Source organism: Microcaecilia unicolor, chromosome 2, assembly GCF_901765095.1.
Source record: "Microcaecilia unicolor chromosome 2, aMicUni1.1, whole genome shotgun sequence".
Lineage (NCBI taxonomy): Eukaryota > Metazoa > Chordata > Amphibia > Gymnophiona > Siphonopidae > Microcaecilia > Microcaecilia unicolor.
This window is the reverse complement of record NC_044032.1, coordinates 315854431-315874870: the sequence shown is the minus strand read 5'-3', so window position 1 is coordinate 315874870 and position 20440 is coordinate 315854431. Positions and strand designations below refer to the sequence as shown.

At 49.4% G+C, this 20440-nt stretch overlaps 1 protein-coding gene across 1 annotated transcript in view; it reads left to right on the top strand.

Moving 5' to 3' along the window:
• Positions 1 to 20440, top strand: part of FKTN (fukutin) — a 317697-nt gene that overhangs the window by 81886 nt on the left and 215371 nt on the right. Inside the window, exon 3 of the mRNA XM_030194323.1 lies at positions 14302 to 14473. Coding sequence (XP_030050183.1) covers positions 14369 to 14473 — 105 coding nt within the window. The 5' untranslated portion in view covers positions 14302 to 14368. The remainder of the gene's footprint in view (positions 1 to 14301; positions 14474 to 20440) is intronic.

Here is a 20440-nt window from a genome sequence, read left to right as displayed (position 1 = left end):
CTAGGCTCCAAGTGGGGTAATGGATATATAAATTGCTTCCCATACTTCCAGGTCATTATGCATATGTCAAGATCCATGCATGACCTTTGTTACCATTTTTGCTGTATGAGGCAACCTCATACTTGCTATCCACTTATTAGTGCTCATGATTGAATGCCAATGATGAGTAATAATAAGATCCAAGAATTCCGACCTGTTTAAGGATTCTGAATACCTACAACCTTAAACAGCAATCTGAATACTAACCATATATTTGTTGAGCCACCATAACAATGCTTAATCAAAACCACTATTTCTTCTCAAGACCACTGAGAAAGATACATTAGATTATCTCCCCATGTACTATGCAACAGATACAATAGAAGTCATAGAAAAAAACCTGAAAGTATTAGTATGATCCACCTGAAATTGCTATTACCCGTATACATATACTTCGTGAGATTTTGTAGATGAACTCATGGTTTTGTCCCATTTACGCCTCAAGAGGGGTAATATCAAGATTAAGGCCAAAGGGGTTGAGTAATATAAAGGGAATTCCATATGCCCAGAAATATACCACCTACGAATGAAGTTTTCTGTCTGGCATAATATCTACTAGCAATCCAAATTGTACCAGTTGACCTTAAGACTCAGATAATTTTATGGCCTCATAGAATACCTTCTGGAATGGATGGTACCACGGTATGTTAACCCTGGTGTCACCCTATGGGATAGGGTGAAGAGGGGAATGTTAATATATGGCCTAGCTTTGGATCTACCACTGGAATAGTGAGGGCCAAGGCTATGAAGCCTAAGATAACTAAAGTACTGACTAGGCCAAATATCTGTAAAAAGCAGGTCTGAACCATGAGTTCTGACACAAACTGGTACAGCTGTCACTTTAAATCAGGTGAACAAAATGGAGTCTATGAGTTTTGTATAAAAGGCAACAGAGGTTATACAGGGTTATACAGAGTTCTTAAGATGGTGTGAAAAGTATGTGAAAACTATTGCAACAGGGAACAGGTGTCTCAGAAATGAGATGTGAAAAAAAGAACTTGTTCCCAAAACATACTGATAAGCCCGCGTGGGAACGTATCATCTCAGAAATTGAGAGCTAGGTTTCCCACCATTGACTTCTATGGAGAGGTTGTGTATAAAAGAGGGGACAGTCTGCCATAGCTTTGGTGTCTGCCCCAACGCTTATCTCAGACGGCGAAGCTCTGTCCGATTGTACCAAGAATCTGTCTGCTGAATGTACCTGATTAAAGTCTGATGTCTGTATTTGTACCAACTTGAAGACTTGTCTTTGGGTAAGAAATAAAATGTATCTATCTATTTAAACCTATCTCTGTCTTTATTCTATCTTCTCTTTACCTTACATTTAGTTTACAAGGCAGATCACATACACTCAGTTTCTGGAGAAACTTAGACAGAATTTTAATGAGCATTATCTGGGAACATAAATGGCACAGAGTATACCTAGATCCAGGAAGACAGAAAGCAGTAGTTATGGGAATTAGAATTCTATTACAGCCCCTAATGCAAACCCAGAGCAGACCTCCTTGTGATTGGGTGACAATGGAGGTTGGAGAAACCATGCAGAACCTGTTATGTAAAATAGGTATCTTTAGTCCCCCGTGTGATCTGGAGTCAGAAAGAGGTCCAAGAGGGGGAAATTAAAACATTAGCCTTATTTAATATTTACCTGGCACAGTTGGCCAGGTTTTTGAATCTATGGGTGTTTTTTACTGGTTTTACGCGGATGATGTGCAGATCTTCTTCCCCATAGATGTGCGGGGGAATTGGGTTGCATGAACTACTGGGTGTGTACATAGGACAAGTGAGGGCTTGCATGATGATGCACAGACTGTTTTTGAATGTGGCTAAGACTGAAGTGATGGTTATGGATAAGACCAAACAAGATTTATGGCTTGAAAGGATAAGTGTGGGAGATAAGTTCGTTCCTGTAGAGAGAGAGAGAGAGATGAGATTGTTAGGAGTTCAGCTAGGTAGTGTGCTGAATGAGTGCTCCGGTTTGTAAAGTTGTTTAGACAAGTTTTTTTTTTTTGAGTTGCATTTGCTTCACAGACTTACATTTATATTGTGTTGTTATGACTTGAGACTTCTGGTCCAAAGCTTAGTTCTGTCGCTGTTGGACTACTTCAATGCCCTGTATCTAGGGATTGCACCGCTGAGGCTCAGGGTGTTGCAGATCGTGATTGATATGTTATCAGAATGCCTTGTCAGTTCTACTTTTGTTATATTGTGAGCCACATTGAACTTGAACCGTATTTGAGATAATGTGGGACATAAATGTCATAAATAATAAATAGCTCGTGTGCGTAAATGTTGCCATGTACAGCCGCTTCTTAAGAACTTGCCCTATTTACCAGTTACCCAACGAATACAATATAACCTTTTGACATTTATCCATCAAACTTTGTGTGCTATTGCTCCTTTTTCTTTTTGAGAAGATTTGGAGGTATACCATCCAAAGAGAGCTTTAAGATTGGATAATGCCAGAAGAAAATGGAGGAACAAAGGAGAAAATCAGAAGCACAGGGAATGCAAGAGGATGGATTACAAAATTTAACGGCTTTTCTTGAAAATTCATTACCTGAAATTCATACCCGTTCAACTTTGCTAGTTTCTCTGGTCTTTGAGCAAGACCTAAATTCAATTATGAAACTGTACTTTAAAAATGCTCAAAAAACTTTTTTGGGATCTCGCTTGTGGATCTACCCAGACGTCACTAGATTTACCCAGGAAAAAAGAAGAGAGTTCCTGTTATTGAGAGACGAAGTTAAAGCTTTGGGAGCTAGCTTTTTGCTAGCCTATCCATGTAAATGTCTAATCAAATACTTGGATAATAAGTACATTTTCTATGAACCTGAACAATTGAAAAGCTTTGTTGGATCAAAGAAGATTGTCAAATGACCTCTCGGATTAAGGGAAATAATGAAGTATTGATTACCTGTGGGGCGGTCTAGGTCCTATTGCCTAAATAAGAAAAATAATTTGTTTTTGTTCTCCTCAAGTTTTTTAACTCCCCCCTAAGTGTTGGTGGTCTAAGATAGGAAAATATTGTTTCTATGGATATGAGAAATACTACTGTAATTTCTTCTGATTGATATTTCAATTCCGAGTTTTCTTTAACAAGTGTATCTTGTAATTATGTGAAATTATAAATAAATAAATAATTAAAAAAAAAAAGATTGGATAATGCCATGTGGCTGTCGTTGGACCCCTTGTGCAGATACATTATTCAGAAACAGGAATTTATACAGTTGTGGAAAGTGCTCACAGAACGTTTACGTTTGTGTAGCAATGTGATCCAGTTTAAGAAACTGCTTAAAATGCAGCTGTTTGTGGCAGTTTTGTGTTGAATGTTGGATTTTACACTGTTTACTTGGCTAAGTTTATTTGCTGAAATTTGATTGTTGTACATCTGGTATTGTTGTGACTATTATGTATGTTTTTGGGTTTTTTTGGAAACCACCTATATGATTGGGTGGTATTCAGATTTTAAAATAAATAAATGACATTTTGAAGTTGGGTACCTGTCTGCTTGTGTTAGAAACTTACAAGAATCTCTGTTTCACTTGGGTTCAGGCAAAGTTTACCTTTTCTCCATTCCTGAGTTTCTGTTAGTTTACTCAAACGTTGGGGTAGATGAGGTTCAATAGTTATGAATAGCTGTACAGCAACAGCATAGATCAACCATTCCCAACCTGGTCGTTGGGGCACACCTAGTCTTATCTGTTTTCAGGATATCTACAATTAATATTAATTAGATTTGCATGCGCTGCCACTATTATATGCAGATCTATCTTATGCTTATTTATTGTGGATATCCTGAAAACCCAGTGGGACTAGGTGTGCCCTGAGACTGGGTTGGGAATGGTTGGCATAATTAAAAAAAAAAATTATACCTCTATCAACCAAAGTGGCTCAACTAGAGGCTTGAGGTAGATATTAAATAAAATTACTGAATGGATATCTGTGGTATCCTGCAGTTCAGTGCCCAAGATGATGATGATGTGATGTGCTGATGCTGAACAGAACTGATTGGTGTCTGCTAACAGAGGATTTGGTGAGCCATGCATGTACTGGGCCACTGTTACCTATTTCTAGCAGCCTTGCAAACAGTGCTCCACATGGCTGAAGACTGCTGCAAAATCCAGCAAAATTAGTATTGAGGCAGAACAGAACCCCTGTCATTATTTCTGTGGAGATTGTCAAGCCAGGGATACAAGAGTTGACTCCATTTTATACCCAGGTTAGAAACCACAATGGCATGTGTCTAGCCAGTTTATTTTGTTTTGCTAGTTACTGAGTTGAATGCAGACAGTCTGAACTATAAGCTTTCCTAAGAAAAGGATATTAGATATCCAGCTTGTCCTAGTCAAGAGAGCTCTTTAGTAGAAGGCACACTAGCCCCTTCAATGAGGCATCTGCTTGCTAGCTATACTGTCATTGCTGGACAGGGATCATGGGCAGGGCTGCCGAGAGGGGGAGGAAAATTCCCCGGGTCCAGCCTCCAAGAGGGCACCCGGCGCCGGCCTGCCTGCTTCTGGGTCTGTCCTCTCCTGCTCCTGCGTGCCACCTAGGACCCAGATGATTACATTAACACGATATCGCGCTAATGCAATCATCCGGGTCCTGACTCCCAACACACACAGGAGCACTGGAGCATGGGAGAGCAAAGCAAGGGAGAAGTGGGTGCAGGGGCAGGTAGGGGTGGCCCATGTGGGGGAGGGGCGTGCCGGTTCAGTCCTGGCCCGTCCGAGCTGTGTCTCCTGGCAGCCCTGATCATGGGGCAGGATGTTGATTTTTTTCAAGAATGTCCTCTTACCTGGTAGAATGCATTGCAGATGGCTGTACATGATGTTAGTGAGAATATGCTCTCATTAGCTGTTGACAGAACCAACGATTTTTTTTTTGTTACATTTGTACCCCGCGCTTTCCCACTCATGGCAGGCTCAATGCGGCTTACATGGGGCAATGGAAGGTTAAGTGACTTGCCCAGAGTCACAAGGAGCTGCCTGTGCCTGAAGTGGGAATCGCACTCAGTTCCTCAGTTCCCCAGGACCAAAGTCCACCACCCTAACCACTAGGCCACTCCTCCACTCCTAGATTTATAAACTTATATCCTATCTAGGGACCTGTGTAGCTTCAATCATCTCCATATTCAACTCAGCCACCCATTTATTTATCCCAGTGCCTTTATCTTACTGATCTTGTCTGTGTCTTAATCACATATGCCTCCTCGGATGAGTATTTAAAATGTTTTATTGTGTTATGCTGACATGGATGAGTGGCCTAGTGGTTAGAGCATCAGTCTTGACATCCAGAGGTGCCCTGTTCAAATCCCATTGCTGACTCCTTGGGCAAGTCACTTAACCCTGCTTCCTTGTCACATGCAGCAGATGAATCCAGGAACTGGTGGGTTGTGTCCATCTACCAGCAGGTGGCGATAGAGACAAACAGAACTAATGGGAGTGATCCCAGATGGCCAGCCCCTGCATCAGTTAGTATATCTCTGTCTCCCACAGGTGTTGGACGGCTTGTCTCTAGCTCCTGGATTCAAGGCCACTGAGGGTGCTCCTGGACCACTGGCCTGTTGAGCCTAGGGAGTGTCTAACTGAGGGTGTCAGCTTTGGAGGCATACTTAATTGCTTGGTCCTTCCTCACCCCGTACTTCCTCTTCACATGCTTCCTTGCTGTTTCTTTGCTCTTTCCTGCCTCCTTAAAAAAAAAAAAAAAAAAGAGAGAACCATGACATTTATTTAAAGAAAAAAAAGAGGGCTGCTAGCAATTCGGTGCCTTTAGAGCCAGAGAGGTTTTTCCTCGGCTCTGCCGAGAGGTCCCACACTTTTTTGTTACAGCAGCTGGTAAGTGCCGGCATTGTTTTCTTTGCTCTAGCTGGTATGTTATGGTGGCGGAGACAATTAAATTCTGTTCCAGCTGTGGGAAACGGCGTTTAGCGGTGGGATTCCTGTGAACCCCGTTCCCTTGCAGGTCTCTAACGTGGATTGCTTGACGACAGAGATGGTAAGAACCTGCTCCTCCCTATTTCTTCAGTTGATACATCGCTACCTGGTTCTCTGTGCGAACGAGTATTACCTGACCGAGGATATGGTTCTGAAAAGTTTTGAGAGCGTTCCAGATGGCTCACAGTTTTAAAAGGTTGATACGTGTTTTCTCCCATGGGGACCAAGAACCTTATATGTGAACACTGAGACAGTCTAGGTGTGCTCTCCATCCTATCATTGAGGCATCTGTGGTGAGGACTTTGTGATGTGGAAGAGGCTGGAATGAAGACCCTGGGTAAGATTTTGAGGCATCATCCACCACTGTAGAGAGTGGCGTAGCTGTGGAGTGATCTAAATGTGAGCTACTACTACTACTTAACATTTCTACAGCGCTACCAGGGTCACGCAGCGCTGTACAATTTAACAAGGAAGGACAGTCCCTGCTCAAAGGAGCTTACAATCTAAAGGACAAAGTATGCAGTCAATCAAATTGGGGCAGTCTAGGTTTCCTGAATAGAGGTAAATGGTTATGTGTCGAAAGCTATATTGGTGGGCTTTGAGCAAGGATTTGAAGATGGGCAGGGAGGGGGCTTGGCGTAAGGGCTCGGGAAGTTTATTCCAAGCATAGGGTGAGGCAAGGCAGAAAGGGCGGAGCCTGGAGTTGGCGGTGGTGGAGAAGGTTACTGATAGGAGGAATTTGTCCTGTGAGCGGAGGTTACGGGTAGGAGCGTAAGGGGAGATGAGGGTGGAGAGGTAATGAGGGGCTGCAGATTGAGTGCATTTGCTTTCTGAAGTCAGGAAGGTGACGATTTTTACAGGTTGTACCTCTTTGAAGTCCCTAGTAAGCCCGTAGCTTGGGACCACTGAGATGAGTGTCCACTGAGGAATTCAGAAGTGAAGACGAGCCAAAGGTGTTACATGGACTGTTGAAGCCATGTGACCGAGTAGGCAGAGCATCCGTCATACAGATATGTGGGTACAGTTGAATACCTGAATGGCAAGATGTATTATGTTGTTTGATTTCAGTTAAGGAAGGAAGGCCCTGCCCTGAGTACTATCAATGAGAGCCCCTATGTACTCTAAGATCTGAACTGGTTGAAGATGTGATTTGGGGCAATTGACCACAAATCTGAGGAGTTCTAGGAGCCATATGGCCAATTTTCGGGAGGTTGCCTTGATTAATCGGTTGTCCAGGTAGGGGAAGATGTATATGCCCCACATGTGAAGAGTTGCAGCTACTGCTATCAGACCCTTCATGAAGACTCGAGGAGCCAAGTGTTCTTAATAGCTCTTACTTTCTTGTCATCAAGCAGATGAATCCATTACAAGTGGGTTGTGTCCATCAACCAGCAGGGGGAGATAGAGAGCACTGAAAAACCATAGTGCCTCATGGCCAGCTAGCTCCATCTGCCTCTTCTGTATTCTCTATCTCCCCAGCAGGGTGGACGCAGCTTGTTCAAGCTCCTTCAGAAATCTGCCTGGGGTGGCTCCTGTGCTGTTGCCAGTTGTAGCAGGGGTGTTGTGGCTGATGGTGCCCACTTTAAAGGCACATAGGTACGCCCTTTCCCTGCCTTACCCAGCCCCCGATGTGGATGTAGATACATAGGCAAGCCCTGTCCCTGTCTTTGCCCACGCTGTGGATGCAGGCACATAGGTTCGCCCTTTCACTGCCTTTCCCACGCTACTGATTACTACTACTACTACTATTTAGCATTTCTATAGCGCTACAAGGCATACGCAGCGCTGCACAAACATAGAAGAAAGACAGTCCCTGCTCAAAGAGCTTACAATCTAATAGACAAAAAATAAATAAAGTAAGCAAATCAAATCAATTAATGTGAACGGGAAGGAAGAGAGGAGGGTAGGTGGAGGCGAGTGGTTACGAGTCAAAAGCAATGTTAAAGAGGTGGGCTTTCAGTCTAGATTTAAAGGTGGCCAAGGATGGGGCAAGACTCCTCCTCCGTAGTGGAAAAAGTTGCCTCTTGCGCTGTTGCCTCCAACTTTCCTCACAGTGTAAAAAAAAAAAAAAAAAAAAAGTCGCTTCGCTATGTAGCGCTGCGATCCAAGAAAAGAGGCTTTCCTTCAGTTTGTGCAGCGGATCGGAGCTCTGTTGACTCGATCCGGAGAGGTAAGAGCATTTGGAAGCTCCTCCGGGGTGGGCCCGCGTTCGGGGCGATTTTGGCGCGAAATCCGCCATTTTGAATTTCCCGCCATTTTCGGCGATGGCTGCGGAGGTTGTAAACCGGTGTTCCCGTTGTGGCAAGCGCAGATCAGCAGCAGGGCTCTGTAAATCGTACTCCTCTGACATCAGATCCGGCCTGAGCATGGCGAGCGAGGTTTCTTCCCGCTCTGTGGAGCTGGCAGCGGGCGCCATTTTGGAACAGAATGGCACGACCCCCGCAGAGGCGGAGGGGTGGGAGCCTGGAGGGGAGCCTCAAATGGAGGCTAATATGAGAGCCATTTCCCCCGGACTGGAACTGGGAGGCCAGGGTGAGCCATTCTCCCCTGAATTTGTTTTACTGCTGCATAAAGGCCGATTAAGACCCCTGTGGGAGAGCTCGTTTTAAGCATTTATGTTAAAACGAGCTCTCCCGCAGGGATCTTAATCGGCCCGGCTGCCTGTGTCCCCCTCCAGTAGAGCCCGGCCTTGAATTACCGTCAGGCGCGTTTTCTCCTGACAGATGGCCGCAGGACAAGCGCAGAAAGGTGGATTCCCCTTCAGAGAGTGGCGCAGCCCCCCCCCCAGTGGTCGGGATGTGAGGAGTCTGAGGGGTCTGGAGAGCCAGAGGAAGATGCAGGATTGCCACTGGATCCAGATGATCCTTCCGCGGTGAGGATTTTCCACTGCGATGAGCTGCCAGCGCTGATTTTTAATGCACTGCAGACTCTCTATCGAAGATCCTGCGAGTGCTGAGCTCTCCTCTGCTAATCCGAGGATGACAAGCCTGCTCGAGCCTTTCCTTTGCATGACTCCATCCAAGAGCTTATTTCAGCTCAATGGGCTGACCCCGAGGGGCCTTTGAAAGTTGCCAGGGCTATGGGGCAATTATACCCTCTAAGTGAGGAGAATTTGGCGCACCTAGCTGTGCCTAAAGTGGATGCCCTAGTCATTGCTGTGACAAAGAGAACTACCCTCCCGGTTGAAGGAGGAGTTGCCCTGAAGGACATGCAGGACCGACGCCTTGAATCAGCTATAAAGCGGTCCTTTGAGATTTCAGGCCTATCCTTATGGGCGTCTGCATGCAGCTGTTACGCTGCCCGAGCCTGCCTTGCTTGGTTACAACAGGCAGTGGAACAGCCCTGAGATGGAGCGGAGCCCCTTGCGGAGGTGGCACCGCGGATGGAGTCGGCCTTGTCTTTCTTGGCTGACGCCTGTTGTGGCTACGGCATTGGGCAGATGACATGGCCTCTAAGCAAAGGTTGGTGAAGTTGCCTTTTCGAGGCCTTCTCCTATTTGGTGAGGAGTTGGAGATCATTGTTAAAGGCCTGGGGGATGCTAAACCCTAGTGCTTACCCGAGGACAGGCCGCGGCCTTCCTCCAAGGGTCAGGCGGTTCCCTCCTCTTACAGACCTCGCTTCAGAGAAGCTCGAAGGTACCGCCCGGGGCGTTCTGCTGGGTTCACTTCTCGTGCCCGTTTTCAGCAGAGGAACTCCTTTCGCTCGGACAAGCGTTCCGCAGCAGCTGGCTCAAGGCCTGGAATTCAGGGGCGACCCTCTCAATGATGGTGCACCGGCCCTCTCCTCGCTCCCTGTTACAGGAGGACGACTTTCCCTCTTTCACGAGGAGTGGGCCAAGATTTCCTCAGATCAGTGGGTTTTGGACCTGATCAGAGATGGCTACAGAATAGAATTCAATGCCCCGTTAAGAGACGTGTTTGTGGAGTCCCGATGCGGTTCTGCCACCAAACGGGCGGCGGTAGAGGAGACCTTACAAGGCTTGATTCACCTAGGTACGGTGTGCCCGGTGCCTCCCGCCGAGCTCGGCTCTGGCCGTAACTCCATTTACTTTGTGGTGCTGCGAAAAGGAGGGTCTTTTCGGCCAATCCTAGACTTAAAAGAAGTCAACAAGTCTCTGAGAGTGCAGCATTTTCACATGGAAACCCTGCACTCTGTCATTGCAGCGGTACAGCCAGGAGGGTTTCTCACGTCTCTGGACCTGAAAGAAGCTTACTTGCACATACCAATTTGGCCCCCGCACCAGAGGTTTCTGCGTTTTGCGGTGATGGGAAAACATTTCCAGTTTTGGGCCTTGCCTTTTGGCCTCGCCACAGCTCCTCGAACCTTTTCAAAGGTAATGGTGGTAGTAGCTGCCTTTCTCAGGCAAGAGGGTATCCGGGTTCACCCGTACCTAGACGACTGGCTCATCAGAGCGGACTCTGCAGAAGAGAGTCATCATGTTACAGCCAGCGTGGTCTCAGTACTGCATTCTCTGGGCTGGGTCGTCAATATAGCCAAAAGTCACCTGACCCCTTCTCAGTATCTAGAATATTTGGGGATCCGGTTCGACACAGCCTCGGGGTATGTATACCTACCCGAGCAAAGGCGGTGCAAGCTTCAGAACCAGGTCCGTCTGCTCCTGAGGACGCCTCGCCCGCGAGCTTGGGACATTGTCCAGCTGTTGGGGTCGATGACAGCCACCTTAGAAGTGGTGCCATGGGCGAGAGCACACCTGAGACCTCTGCAGTGTTCCCTGCTTCAACGATGGTCTCCAATATCTCAGGATTATCAATGCAAACTCACGTGGCTCGCTGCGGCCTGACTCAGTATGGAGTGGTGGCTCTCAGACAGCATGCTGCGGCGAGGATTCAGTGTGGTCCATCAATCGCTTGGAGTTGAAAGCGATATTTCAGGCGCTTCTGGCCTTTCAATTGACCCTGGAAGGATTGGCTGTCAGAGTTCTGTCGGACAACACAACAGCAGTGGCCTATATAAATCAACAAGGCAGCACTCAGTGTCAAGCAGAGGCCGCTCAAATATGCCGCTGGGCCGAGCTACATCTGCAGTTTCTGTCAGCAGCTCACATTGCAGGTCAGAGCAGCGTGCAAGCCGATTATCTAAGCAGGAATCAAATCGACCCAGCGGAGTGGGAACTTGCAGACGACGTATTCCTGCAGATCTGTGCCAGATGGGGGACACCCTTAGCGGATCTTATGGCCTCAAGCACAAATGCCAAAGTCCCGTGCTTTTACAGCAGACGGAGTGATCCTCGCTTGGCGGGGTTGGATGCCTTGGCTCAACCCTGGCCTCAGGGCCTCCTGTAAGTGTTCCCTCCGTGGCCCTTGATAGGGCGAGTACTCCTGCAGATTCGGCTACACCAAGGAGAGGTGGTTCTCATTGCCTCGGATTGGCCCAGGAGGCCGTGGTGTGCGGACCTCTGGCGGATGCTGGTGGAGGCTCCCTGGCCGTTACCTCTGGTACCGAATCTGTTGTCATAGGGACCGGTAACCATGGAGGACGCCTGCCGCTTTGGTCTTACGGCATGGCTATTGAGAAGGCGCAATTGAGAGACAAGGGCTGTTCCAGTAAAGTCATTTCCACTCTCCTACAGGCCCGCAAGCGTTCCACTTCCATGGCTTATGCCAGGATTTGGCGCCAATTTGAGGCTTGGTGTGCTTCTAAAGCGATCACACCCATGAGGGCTTCTGTCTCGCCGATACTTGACTTTTTGCAGGATGGTTTACAAAAAGGCTTGGCCTATAATTCCCTGCGTGTTCAAGTGGCAGCCTTAGCATGTGGCCTCTCTCTGGCACGGTTTCTTAGAGGGGTGCTTCGGCTCCGTCCTCCCGTGCGGGCTCCCTGTCCGGCGTGGAACCTGGGGTTAGTTTTAAAGGCCCTTCGAGCCGCTTAGGCGAGCTTCAGAGAAGGATGTGACCTTAAAGACAGTCTTTTTGGTGGCCAGTACATCGGCGAGACAGGTGTCTGAGCTCCAGGCGCTGTCCTGTCGAGACCCATTTCTGCAGTTCTCAGAGTCCGGAGTTATGGTACTTACGGTGCCTTCCTTCATGCCTAAGGTGGTTTCAGCGTTTCACCTAAACCAGCCTATTTTCCTGCCTTCCTTTTCTAAAGAGGATTTTCCAGAATCATTTTGGCAGTTGCACCTTCTGGATGTGTGAAGGGCTCTGTTGCAATATCTGCACGTGTCAAATGCCTTCAGGACCTCTGACCATCGTTTTGTTCTATTGTCAGGTCCGCGCAGAGGGTCTCCAGCGTCTAAGGCCACTATAGCCCGTTGGCTCAAAGAAGCTATTTTTTCAGCATATTTGCTGTCTGGCTGGCCTCTGCCTGAAGCCTTTAAGGCACATTCCACAAGAGCGATTTCCTCTTCCTGGGCTGAAACTGGAGCACTCTCTCTTCAAGAGATATGCAGTACAGCGACATGGGCTTTTAACTCTCTTTTGCCCGACATTACAAGCTGGATGTGGCTGCCAGGAGAGAAGTGCATTTTGGAGCACAAGTGCTGGCGCGTGGTGTGGCTTGTTCCCACCCTATCTAGGGATTGCTTTGATACATCCCACTCGTAATGGATTCATCTGCTTGATGACAAGGAAGGGAAAATTAGGTTCTTACCTTGGTAATTTTCTTTCCTTTAGTCATAGCAGATGAATCCATGAGCCCTCCCTCAGAGGTTCATTATGTGATTGATGCTTATTTTATGTTCAGTTTTTCCTGTAGATATGTTCCCTCATTGGGAGAAGTTGGAAAACGGTCTTCAGGATTTCTGTTCTGTTACAGGAGGTTGAATTCATCCCTCCTTTGAATTGTTGCTCCTGTTCTGGGGCGTTCATCCGCTTTGAGGAAAGTTCATGTTATTATTCTTTGCGGTGTAACACTGCTTTGGAAGCTTCAAATACTGAAGAGGCAGATGGAGCTAGCTGGCCATGAGACACTATGGTTTTTCAGTGCTCTATCTCCCCCTGCTGGTTGATGGACACAACCCACTCATAATGGATTCATCTGCTATGACTAAAGGAAAGAAAATTACCAAGGCAAGAACCTAATTTTCCCTTCTACTAGAAGAGTCAGCGAGCTTCAAGCCCTTGTGATAGACCCACCCTACACCAGTTTCTACCACAACCCACCCTGAATTATTTCCTGAAGCTTTTGGAGTTCCATCTTAATCAGTCCATTGTACCATCTGTCTTCTTCCCTAAGCTACACTGTAATCCTGGAGAAGCAGCACTGCATACATTGGACTGCAGGTGTGCACTAGTATACTGTCTAGAGTTAAACCTTATAGGAGGTCCTCCCAACCTTTTTGTGTCCTTTGACCCTAACAGATTAGGGATAGCCATTACCAGACGTACAATCTCTCAACTTTCCTGGCTGACCATATCACTTACATGTATGCTCAGGCTGGGCTGACTCTTCATGGCTGGGTCACCGCTCACAATGTAAGAGCCATGGCGGCTTCAGTAGCCCATTTTCGCAGTTATATGTGGTCTTTTATCCATACCTTCACTGTTCTCTAGTCTGGAGCAGAATTTCAAGTGGGATAGCCAATATGGACAAGCAGCCCTACAGAATCTTTTTACTACTTAAGTCAACTCTGCCCTCGACCCTTTTTTCCCCACCAGGCTCACAATCTCTAATTGCAGAAACTGATTTATATTATGAGCCTGGTAGTGAGTTCCACCTATGAGAATATTATGCCTGCTTGTCCTTGGAGAAAGCTAAGTTACTTACCTGTAGCAGGTGTTCTTTTAGGACAGCAGGCATATATTCTCACATCTCTCCCGCCTCCCCTTGGAGTTGTCTTCTTAGCTTTAGTACTGTACTGCTGGTCCCACACTCAAGTGTCCGGTGGGAAAACGTAAGTGGTGGGGTCGCTGCCTCAAAGATTTAAAGTGACAGTGCACTTGGCAGTGTCCAAACTAGTCTCCATGGATTACACCTGCTACAGGTAAGTAACTTCACTTTTTCTTCTCTCTTCTCCATCTTTCTATCATATAAACAGGCTTTAGGAAATCTATTTGCTGACAGTGAATTTTCATAGTTAGCAGGATGATTTGCATTGACTTCTGTGGTTGAGACCCAGTGGAGGAAGAAGCGGCAGAGTGCACAAAGGGTGGGGGAGAGTGAGAGGGCTGCAGAATGGGGAAGAGCAGGAAGATGACAAGGGGTTAAAAGGTGAGTGGAGGGAGAACAGGAGTGCAGTAAATAAATGAATTTCTGCTTTGGTAAGTAATCTCTGGGCACACTTTTGAATCTGTGAATAGAGCTCATTCTAGAGAGAATCAGTTTTAAAGGACAGATAAAACTGCGTTTGGTTTGTTCTGTTTTTCAGCTGGTGCACACTAAGATGAGAAGCTGACCTGTGGAGTGCTCAAGCAGCAAATCCCAGTCTGAGACTCATGCTTCGAATGAACCAGAATGTGGTTTTGGCCATTCTTACCCTGGCAAGCTCCCTCTTTCTGCTGTTCCAGTTGTACTACTACAAGCATTACTTATCAGCAAAGGTAAATTCCTTTCTTTCTCTGTTAATGGGACCTCCCTGTTCCAACAATCATAGCCACCATATTCTCTTCCTCTAAAATGAGGTTGTATGTGTGTTCTTTTTGCAGCTGGGGGTTTTCCTGCTTGTAGAAAAGTCATATTCGTCTTCTCTTTACAAGAGCAAAGTGCCTGCAATTAATGTTTCCATATCATCATGCTGATCAATCCATAGACTGGTGGGTTGTGTCCATCTACCAGCAGGTGGAGATAGAGAGCAATCCTTTTGCCTCCCTATATGTGGTCATGTGCTGCCGGAAACTCCTCAGTATGTTCTCTATCTCAGCAGGTGGTGGTCACACACAGCAGCAGCTCTGGCTAGGCCTCCAAGCCTAAGTTTTAGGTTTTGTTGAGTGCCTGGGGTTGAGGGCTCTTCTTGAGCAAGTGCAAACCTGGTGGCGCCAGGTCCCTCCTTTTCTCCCCCTCCCGTTGGCTCCGTTAAAAAAAAAAAAAAAATTTTGGACGTCCTTAAAGGCGTTTATTTCGACGTTTATTTAAACGTTTATTGCAGCTACTCACTGGGACACCAGGTCGTTACAGCTCGGAGCGAGAAACAGGTAATTTTTACCTTTTTTATAGCGGGCAGGGGGTTCCCCGATTGATCTCCACGTGGCCTATGGCGTCGGAGGGCGAGGGCGCGAAGAATCGCTCCCCGGACCGCGTGTGCGCTCCTAGCGGGGATGCGGGGGTCTTAAAGTCTGATTCGCCCTTGTTGGGTGTCAGTTCGGAGGCCGGTCAGTGTCCCGGGTCTTCCTCCGGTGCGGCGGTTTTTCCCGCCATAAACGCCCATCCCCCGCTGCTCGCCTCCGCCATCTTGGCCGGCCACTCTGCTCGGACGGCTTCTTCTTGGGCCGCCCTTGAGCTGGGAGACGTTCATGCCATGGCCGCCCTTGATTTGGGCGACGGCAAAAAAGCGGCTAAAGTTAAGCGCCGTTCTTCCCGCGCGGCTCCTTCGCGGAGTGTCGCGCCGGACGCCATCTTGGATGCGCAGCATGTTTCTCCCCCGCTCTTGCGAGCGCCGGTTGAGGGTGCGTCTAGGGCTGTGGCCCAGGCTGCTGAAGTGCACAGTCTGGGGGGTTTCTCCCCCGAGTTTATTTTGCTGCTGCATCAGGCCTTCATTATGCAAAACGCTGCCCCTTCTTCCTTGTCCGATAAAGGGGTTGAGGCCCCCGGAAGTAAACGCCCTCGGGTGGATTCCCAGGCCTTAGAGGACTCTGTTTCCTCTGATGTAGATGAGGGCAGCGTATCTGAGTTCTCCCAACGGTCCTTTGGGGATTCCTTGGAGGAGACGGATTCCCGCTCGGATGGAGCGGATGACCCCTCTGCAGCGCGGATCTTTCGCTCAGAGGATTTGCCCAACCTGTTAGTGCAGGCCATGAGCATTTTGAAGATTTCCTCTCCAGAGGACGTCTCTCCCTCAGCCCCTGTTGGCTCCGCCATTATGCTGGGGACGAAGCGCCCGCCTAGAACCTTCCACGTGCATGATGCCATGCACACCTTAATTTCGGCTCAATGGGATGTCCCGGAAGCGAGCCTCAAAGTGGCTAGGGCTATGTCCCGCCTCTATCCTTTGCCTGAAAGTGAATGTGAGGCCTTTCTTTGGCCTACCGTGGATTCTTTAATCACTGCGGTGACTAAGAAAACGGCGTTGCCGGTGGAAGGTGGCATGGCCCTAAAGGACGCCCAAGACAGAAGATTGGAGGTGGCCTTAAGGTCGTCCTTCGAGGCGGCTGCCTTAAGTTTGCAGGCCTCAGTTTGCGGCTCCTATGTGGCCAGGGCATGCCTGACGATTGTGCAGCGGGCTTCCCCCTCGGATCCTTCCTTGAGGGCTGATTGGCCGGCCCTGGAATCGGGCTTGGCTTATTTGGCAGACTTACTGTATGATGTCTTGAGAGCCTCGGCTAAAGGTATGGCTCAGACAGTCTCTGCGCGGCGGTGGCTTTGGCTGAAACATTGGCCTGCTGACCACGCCTCTAAGTCCCGCCTGGCTAAGTTGCCTTTTAAAGGCAAGCTGCTCTTTGGGGTTGAGCGGGACAAAATCGTGACCGATCTCGGCACGTCTAAGGGCAAGAGGTTACCAGAGGTCAGGGCTCGGGCCAGTGCTCGCCCCGGTATCTCCAGAGGACGGTTTCAGGAAGCCCGTCGGTACCGCCCGGGCAAGTCGGGTTCCTCTGCCCCCTCTTCCTTCAAGAGGAACTTCTCCCCCAAGCAGCATTCCTTTCGCAGAGACCGCCGTCCCGGAGGTGCGCCCTCCGGTCCTCCCCCAGGGTCTCGTACCCAATGACGGGGTCCTGGTCCATGGCCCAGTGCAAATTGGAGGACGCCTGTCCTCGTTTCTGGGCGAGTGGACCAGGGTAACTTCAGACGCTTGGGTGCTGGAAGTCATCAGAGACGGCTACAAGCTAGAGTTCTGCCGACCCTTAAGAGACGGGTTTGTACTCTCTCCCTGCAAGTCTCCGGTCAAAGCTGTGGCAGTGCAGCAGAACTTGGACAATCTGATCCGCCTGGGTGCGTTCGTTCCGGTGCCAGAAAATCAGCTTGGCAAGGGACGTTACTCCATTTACTTTGTGGTACCAAAGAAAGGAGGTTCTGTACGGCCTATCCTCGACCTCAAAGGGGTCAATCGGGCCTTGAAAGTTCGGCACTTTCGCATGGAGACTCTCCGCTCTGTTATAGCGGCAGTGAAGGCAGGGGAGTTCCTGGCATCCTTGGACATCAAGGAAGCCTACTTGCATATTCCCATCTGGCCTCCTCATCAACGCTTTCTGCGTTTTGCAGTCCTGGGCCGACACTTCCAGTTCAGAGCCCTCCCGTTCGGGTTGGCTACTGCTCCGTGGACCTTCTCCAAAGTAATGGTGGTCATCGCGGCCTTTCTGAGAAAGGAAGGAGTACAAGTCCATCCTTATCTGGACGACTGGTTGATCCGAGCCCCCTCTTATGCAGAGTGCGGCAAAGCTGTGGACCGGGTGATTGCTCTTTTGAGCTCCCTGGGGTGGATCATCAACTGGGAGAAAAGCCAGCTGCGCCCGACTCAGTCCCTGGAGTATCTGGGAGTTCGATTCGACACCCAAGTGGGCAGAGTGTTCCTGCCGGACAATCGGATTGTCAAACTTCAGGCTCAGGTGGACCAGTTCCTAGTAGCCTCTCCGCTCCGGGCTTGGGACTATGTGCAGCTGTTGGGATCTATGATGGCCACGATGGAAGTAGTGTCCTGGGCCAGGGCTCATATGAGACCACTACAACACTCTCTGCTGCAGCGCTGGACTCCGGTGTCGGAGGATTATGCTGTGCGCCTTCCCTTGGACCCAGCAGTGCGCAAGGCGCTGAGCTGGTGGCTGCAGACAGACAAGTGGTCTGCAGGGATGCGTCTTGTGACCCCGGAGTGGATTGTCGTCACGACGGACGCCTCTTTGACGGGCTGGGGAGCCCACTGCTTGGGAAGGACAGCGCAGGGGCTCTGGTCTCCTGCAGAGGCAAAGTGGTCTATCAACCTCCTGGAACTCAGAGCCATTCGGTTGGCGCTTTTGGAGTTCCTCCCGGTACTGGCGTTGAAGCCAGTACGGGTCCTGTCGGACAATGCCACGGCTGTGGCCTATGTCAACCGCCAGGGAGGTACCAAGAGCGCCCCTCTAGCCAAGGAGGCCATGAATCTATGCCAGTGGGCGGAAGCGAACCTGGAACAGCTGTCAGCGGCCCACATTGCCGGAGTCATGAATGTCAAGGCGGACTTTCTCAGTCGCCATACCTTGGATCCCGGAGAGTGGCAGCTATCTGCTCAGGCGTTCTTGGACATCACGAAGCGCTGGGGCCAGCCGAGCCTAGATCTGATGGCGTTATCGGCCAATTGCCAAGTGCCGCGCTTTTTCAGCAGAGGACGGGACCCTCGATCCCTGGGAGTAGATGCTCTTCTCCAACAGTGGCCGACACAGGAGCTTCTCTATGTGTTCCCGCCCTGGCCCATGTTGGGCAGGGTGCTAGACCGGGTGGCAAAGCATCCGGGCCGGATAATCCTGGTGGGTCCGGACTGGCCCAGACGTCCCTGGTATGCGGACTTGATCAGGCTCTCAGTGGACGACCCTCTGCGGCTGCCAGTGGAGCAGGGCCTGTTGCATCAGGGTCCCGTGGTGATGGAGGATCCCTCCCCCTTTGGTCTTACGGCCTGGCTATTGAGCGGCAGCGTCTGAGAAAGAAGGGCTTCTCAGACAAGGTCATCGCCACTATGCTAAGAGCGAGGAAGCGCTCTACTTCTACTGCTTACGCCAGGGTTTGGCGTACCTTTGCAGCATGGTGTGAAGCAGGCTCACTTTCTCCCTTCACTGCTCCAATTTCTTCAGTGTTGGCGTTCCTGCAAGAAGGTCTGGAGAAAGGCCTGTCGCTCAGTTCCCTTAAAGTTCAGGTAGCGGCTCTGGCTTGCTTCAGGGGCCGCCTGAAGGGTGCTTCCCTGGCTTCGCAGCCAGATGTGGTGCGCTTTCTCAAGGGAGTTAATCACCTGCGCCCTCCTCTGCACTCAGTGGTGCCTGCGTGGAATCTCAACCTGGTGCTAAGAGCCTTGCAGAAGCCGCCTTTTGAACCCTTGTCAAGGGCATCTCTGAAAGACCTGACGTTGAAAGCAGTCTTTTTGGTGGCTATCACTTCAGCCAGAAGAGTTTCCGAGCTCCAGGCACTCTCATGTCGAGAGCCCTTTCTGCAGTTCACTGAGGCAGGAGTGTCTATTCGCACAGTGCCTTCCTTCCTGCCCAAGGTTGTTTCTCGCTTCCATGTGAATCAGCAGCTCTGTCTCCCTTCCTTTCGTAGGGAGGACTACCCAGAGGAATACTCTGCTCTCAAATAGCTGGATGTGAGATGAGTCATCATCAGATACTTGGAAGTGACCAATGATTTCCGGAAGTCGGATCATCTGTTTGTCCTGTTTGCAGGTCCTCGTAAGGGTCTGCAGGCTGCTAAGCCTACAGTGGCAAGATGGGTCAAGGAAGCCATTGCAGCGGCTTATGTGGCCGCGGGGAAGGTGCCGCCTATCCAGCTGAAGGCTCACTCCACTAGAGCTCAGGCGGCCTCGATGGCAGAGGCCGGGTCCATGTCCTTGGAAGAGATTTGCAATGCGGCAACTTGGGCATCGGCCCATACCTTCTCCAGGCATTACCGCTTGACTGTGGCTGCTCGGGCGGAGGCCCGGTTTGGAGCTTCAGTGTTGCGGTCAGGGATTTCTATGTCCCGCCCTGGGTGAGTACTGCTTCGGTTCAAGTTTAGTCTTCAGTTCCTGTTCAGGAGGACTTCGTGTTCAAGTTTTTCAATGGATTCTTGAAGAGTTGAGACGAATTTGTGTTACAGTGAGCTGCTGCATTCCTCTCCCCTCCGTTTTACGGGGCTGGATTGAGACTTAAATTCTGCCGGCGCTCCCTCCCGCTTCGTGCGGCAGTAGGGCAGCTTTGTACCCCTCCCGCTTCGGCGGTGTTAGGGTCAGTCAGCTCCTCCCGCGGTTGCGGTTGCAGGATAAGCCAGATCCCCCCGCATCGGCGGGTGTGGTGTCCTTCCCCCGCTCCGCGGGGATAAGCTGGACGGATTCCCCTCCCCCACTTGTGTGGGGATGAGCTGGGTTAATTCCCCTCCCCCGTTTCGGCGGTGGTGAGCTGGGCAGAATGTCCCTTTGTGGGTGTAATTCTCTAAGTGCTGAGTCCTGCGGATGGAGCTTGGATATCGACATACTGAGGAGTTTCCGGCAGCACATGACCACATATAGGGAGGCAAAAGGATTGCTCTCTATCTCCACCTGCTGGTAGATGGACACAACCCACCAGTCTATGGATTGATCAGCTATGATTAATGGAAAGAAAATTATCAGGTGTGATACATAATTTTACCTTCATTTCTGACTGGCTTCAATAGGACAGCAGCACTAGTGGATTCATTCAGATATCGGTTTCCCTATTACTCAG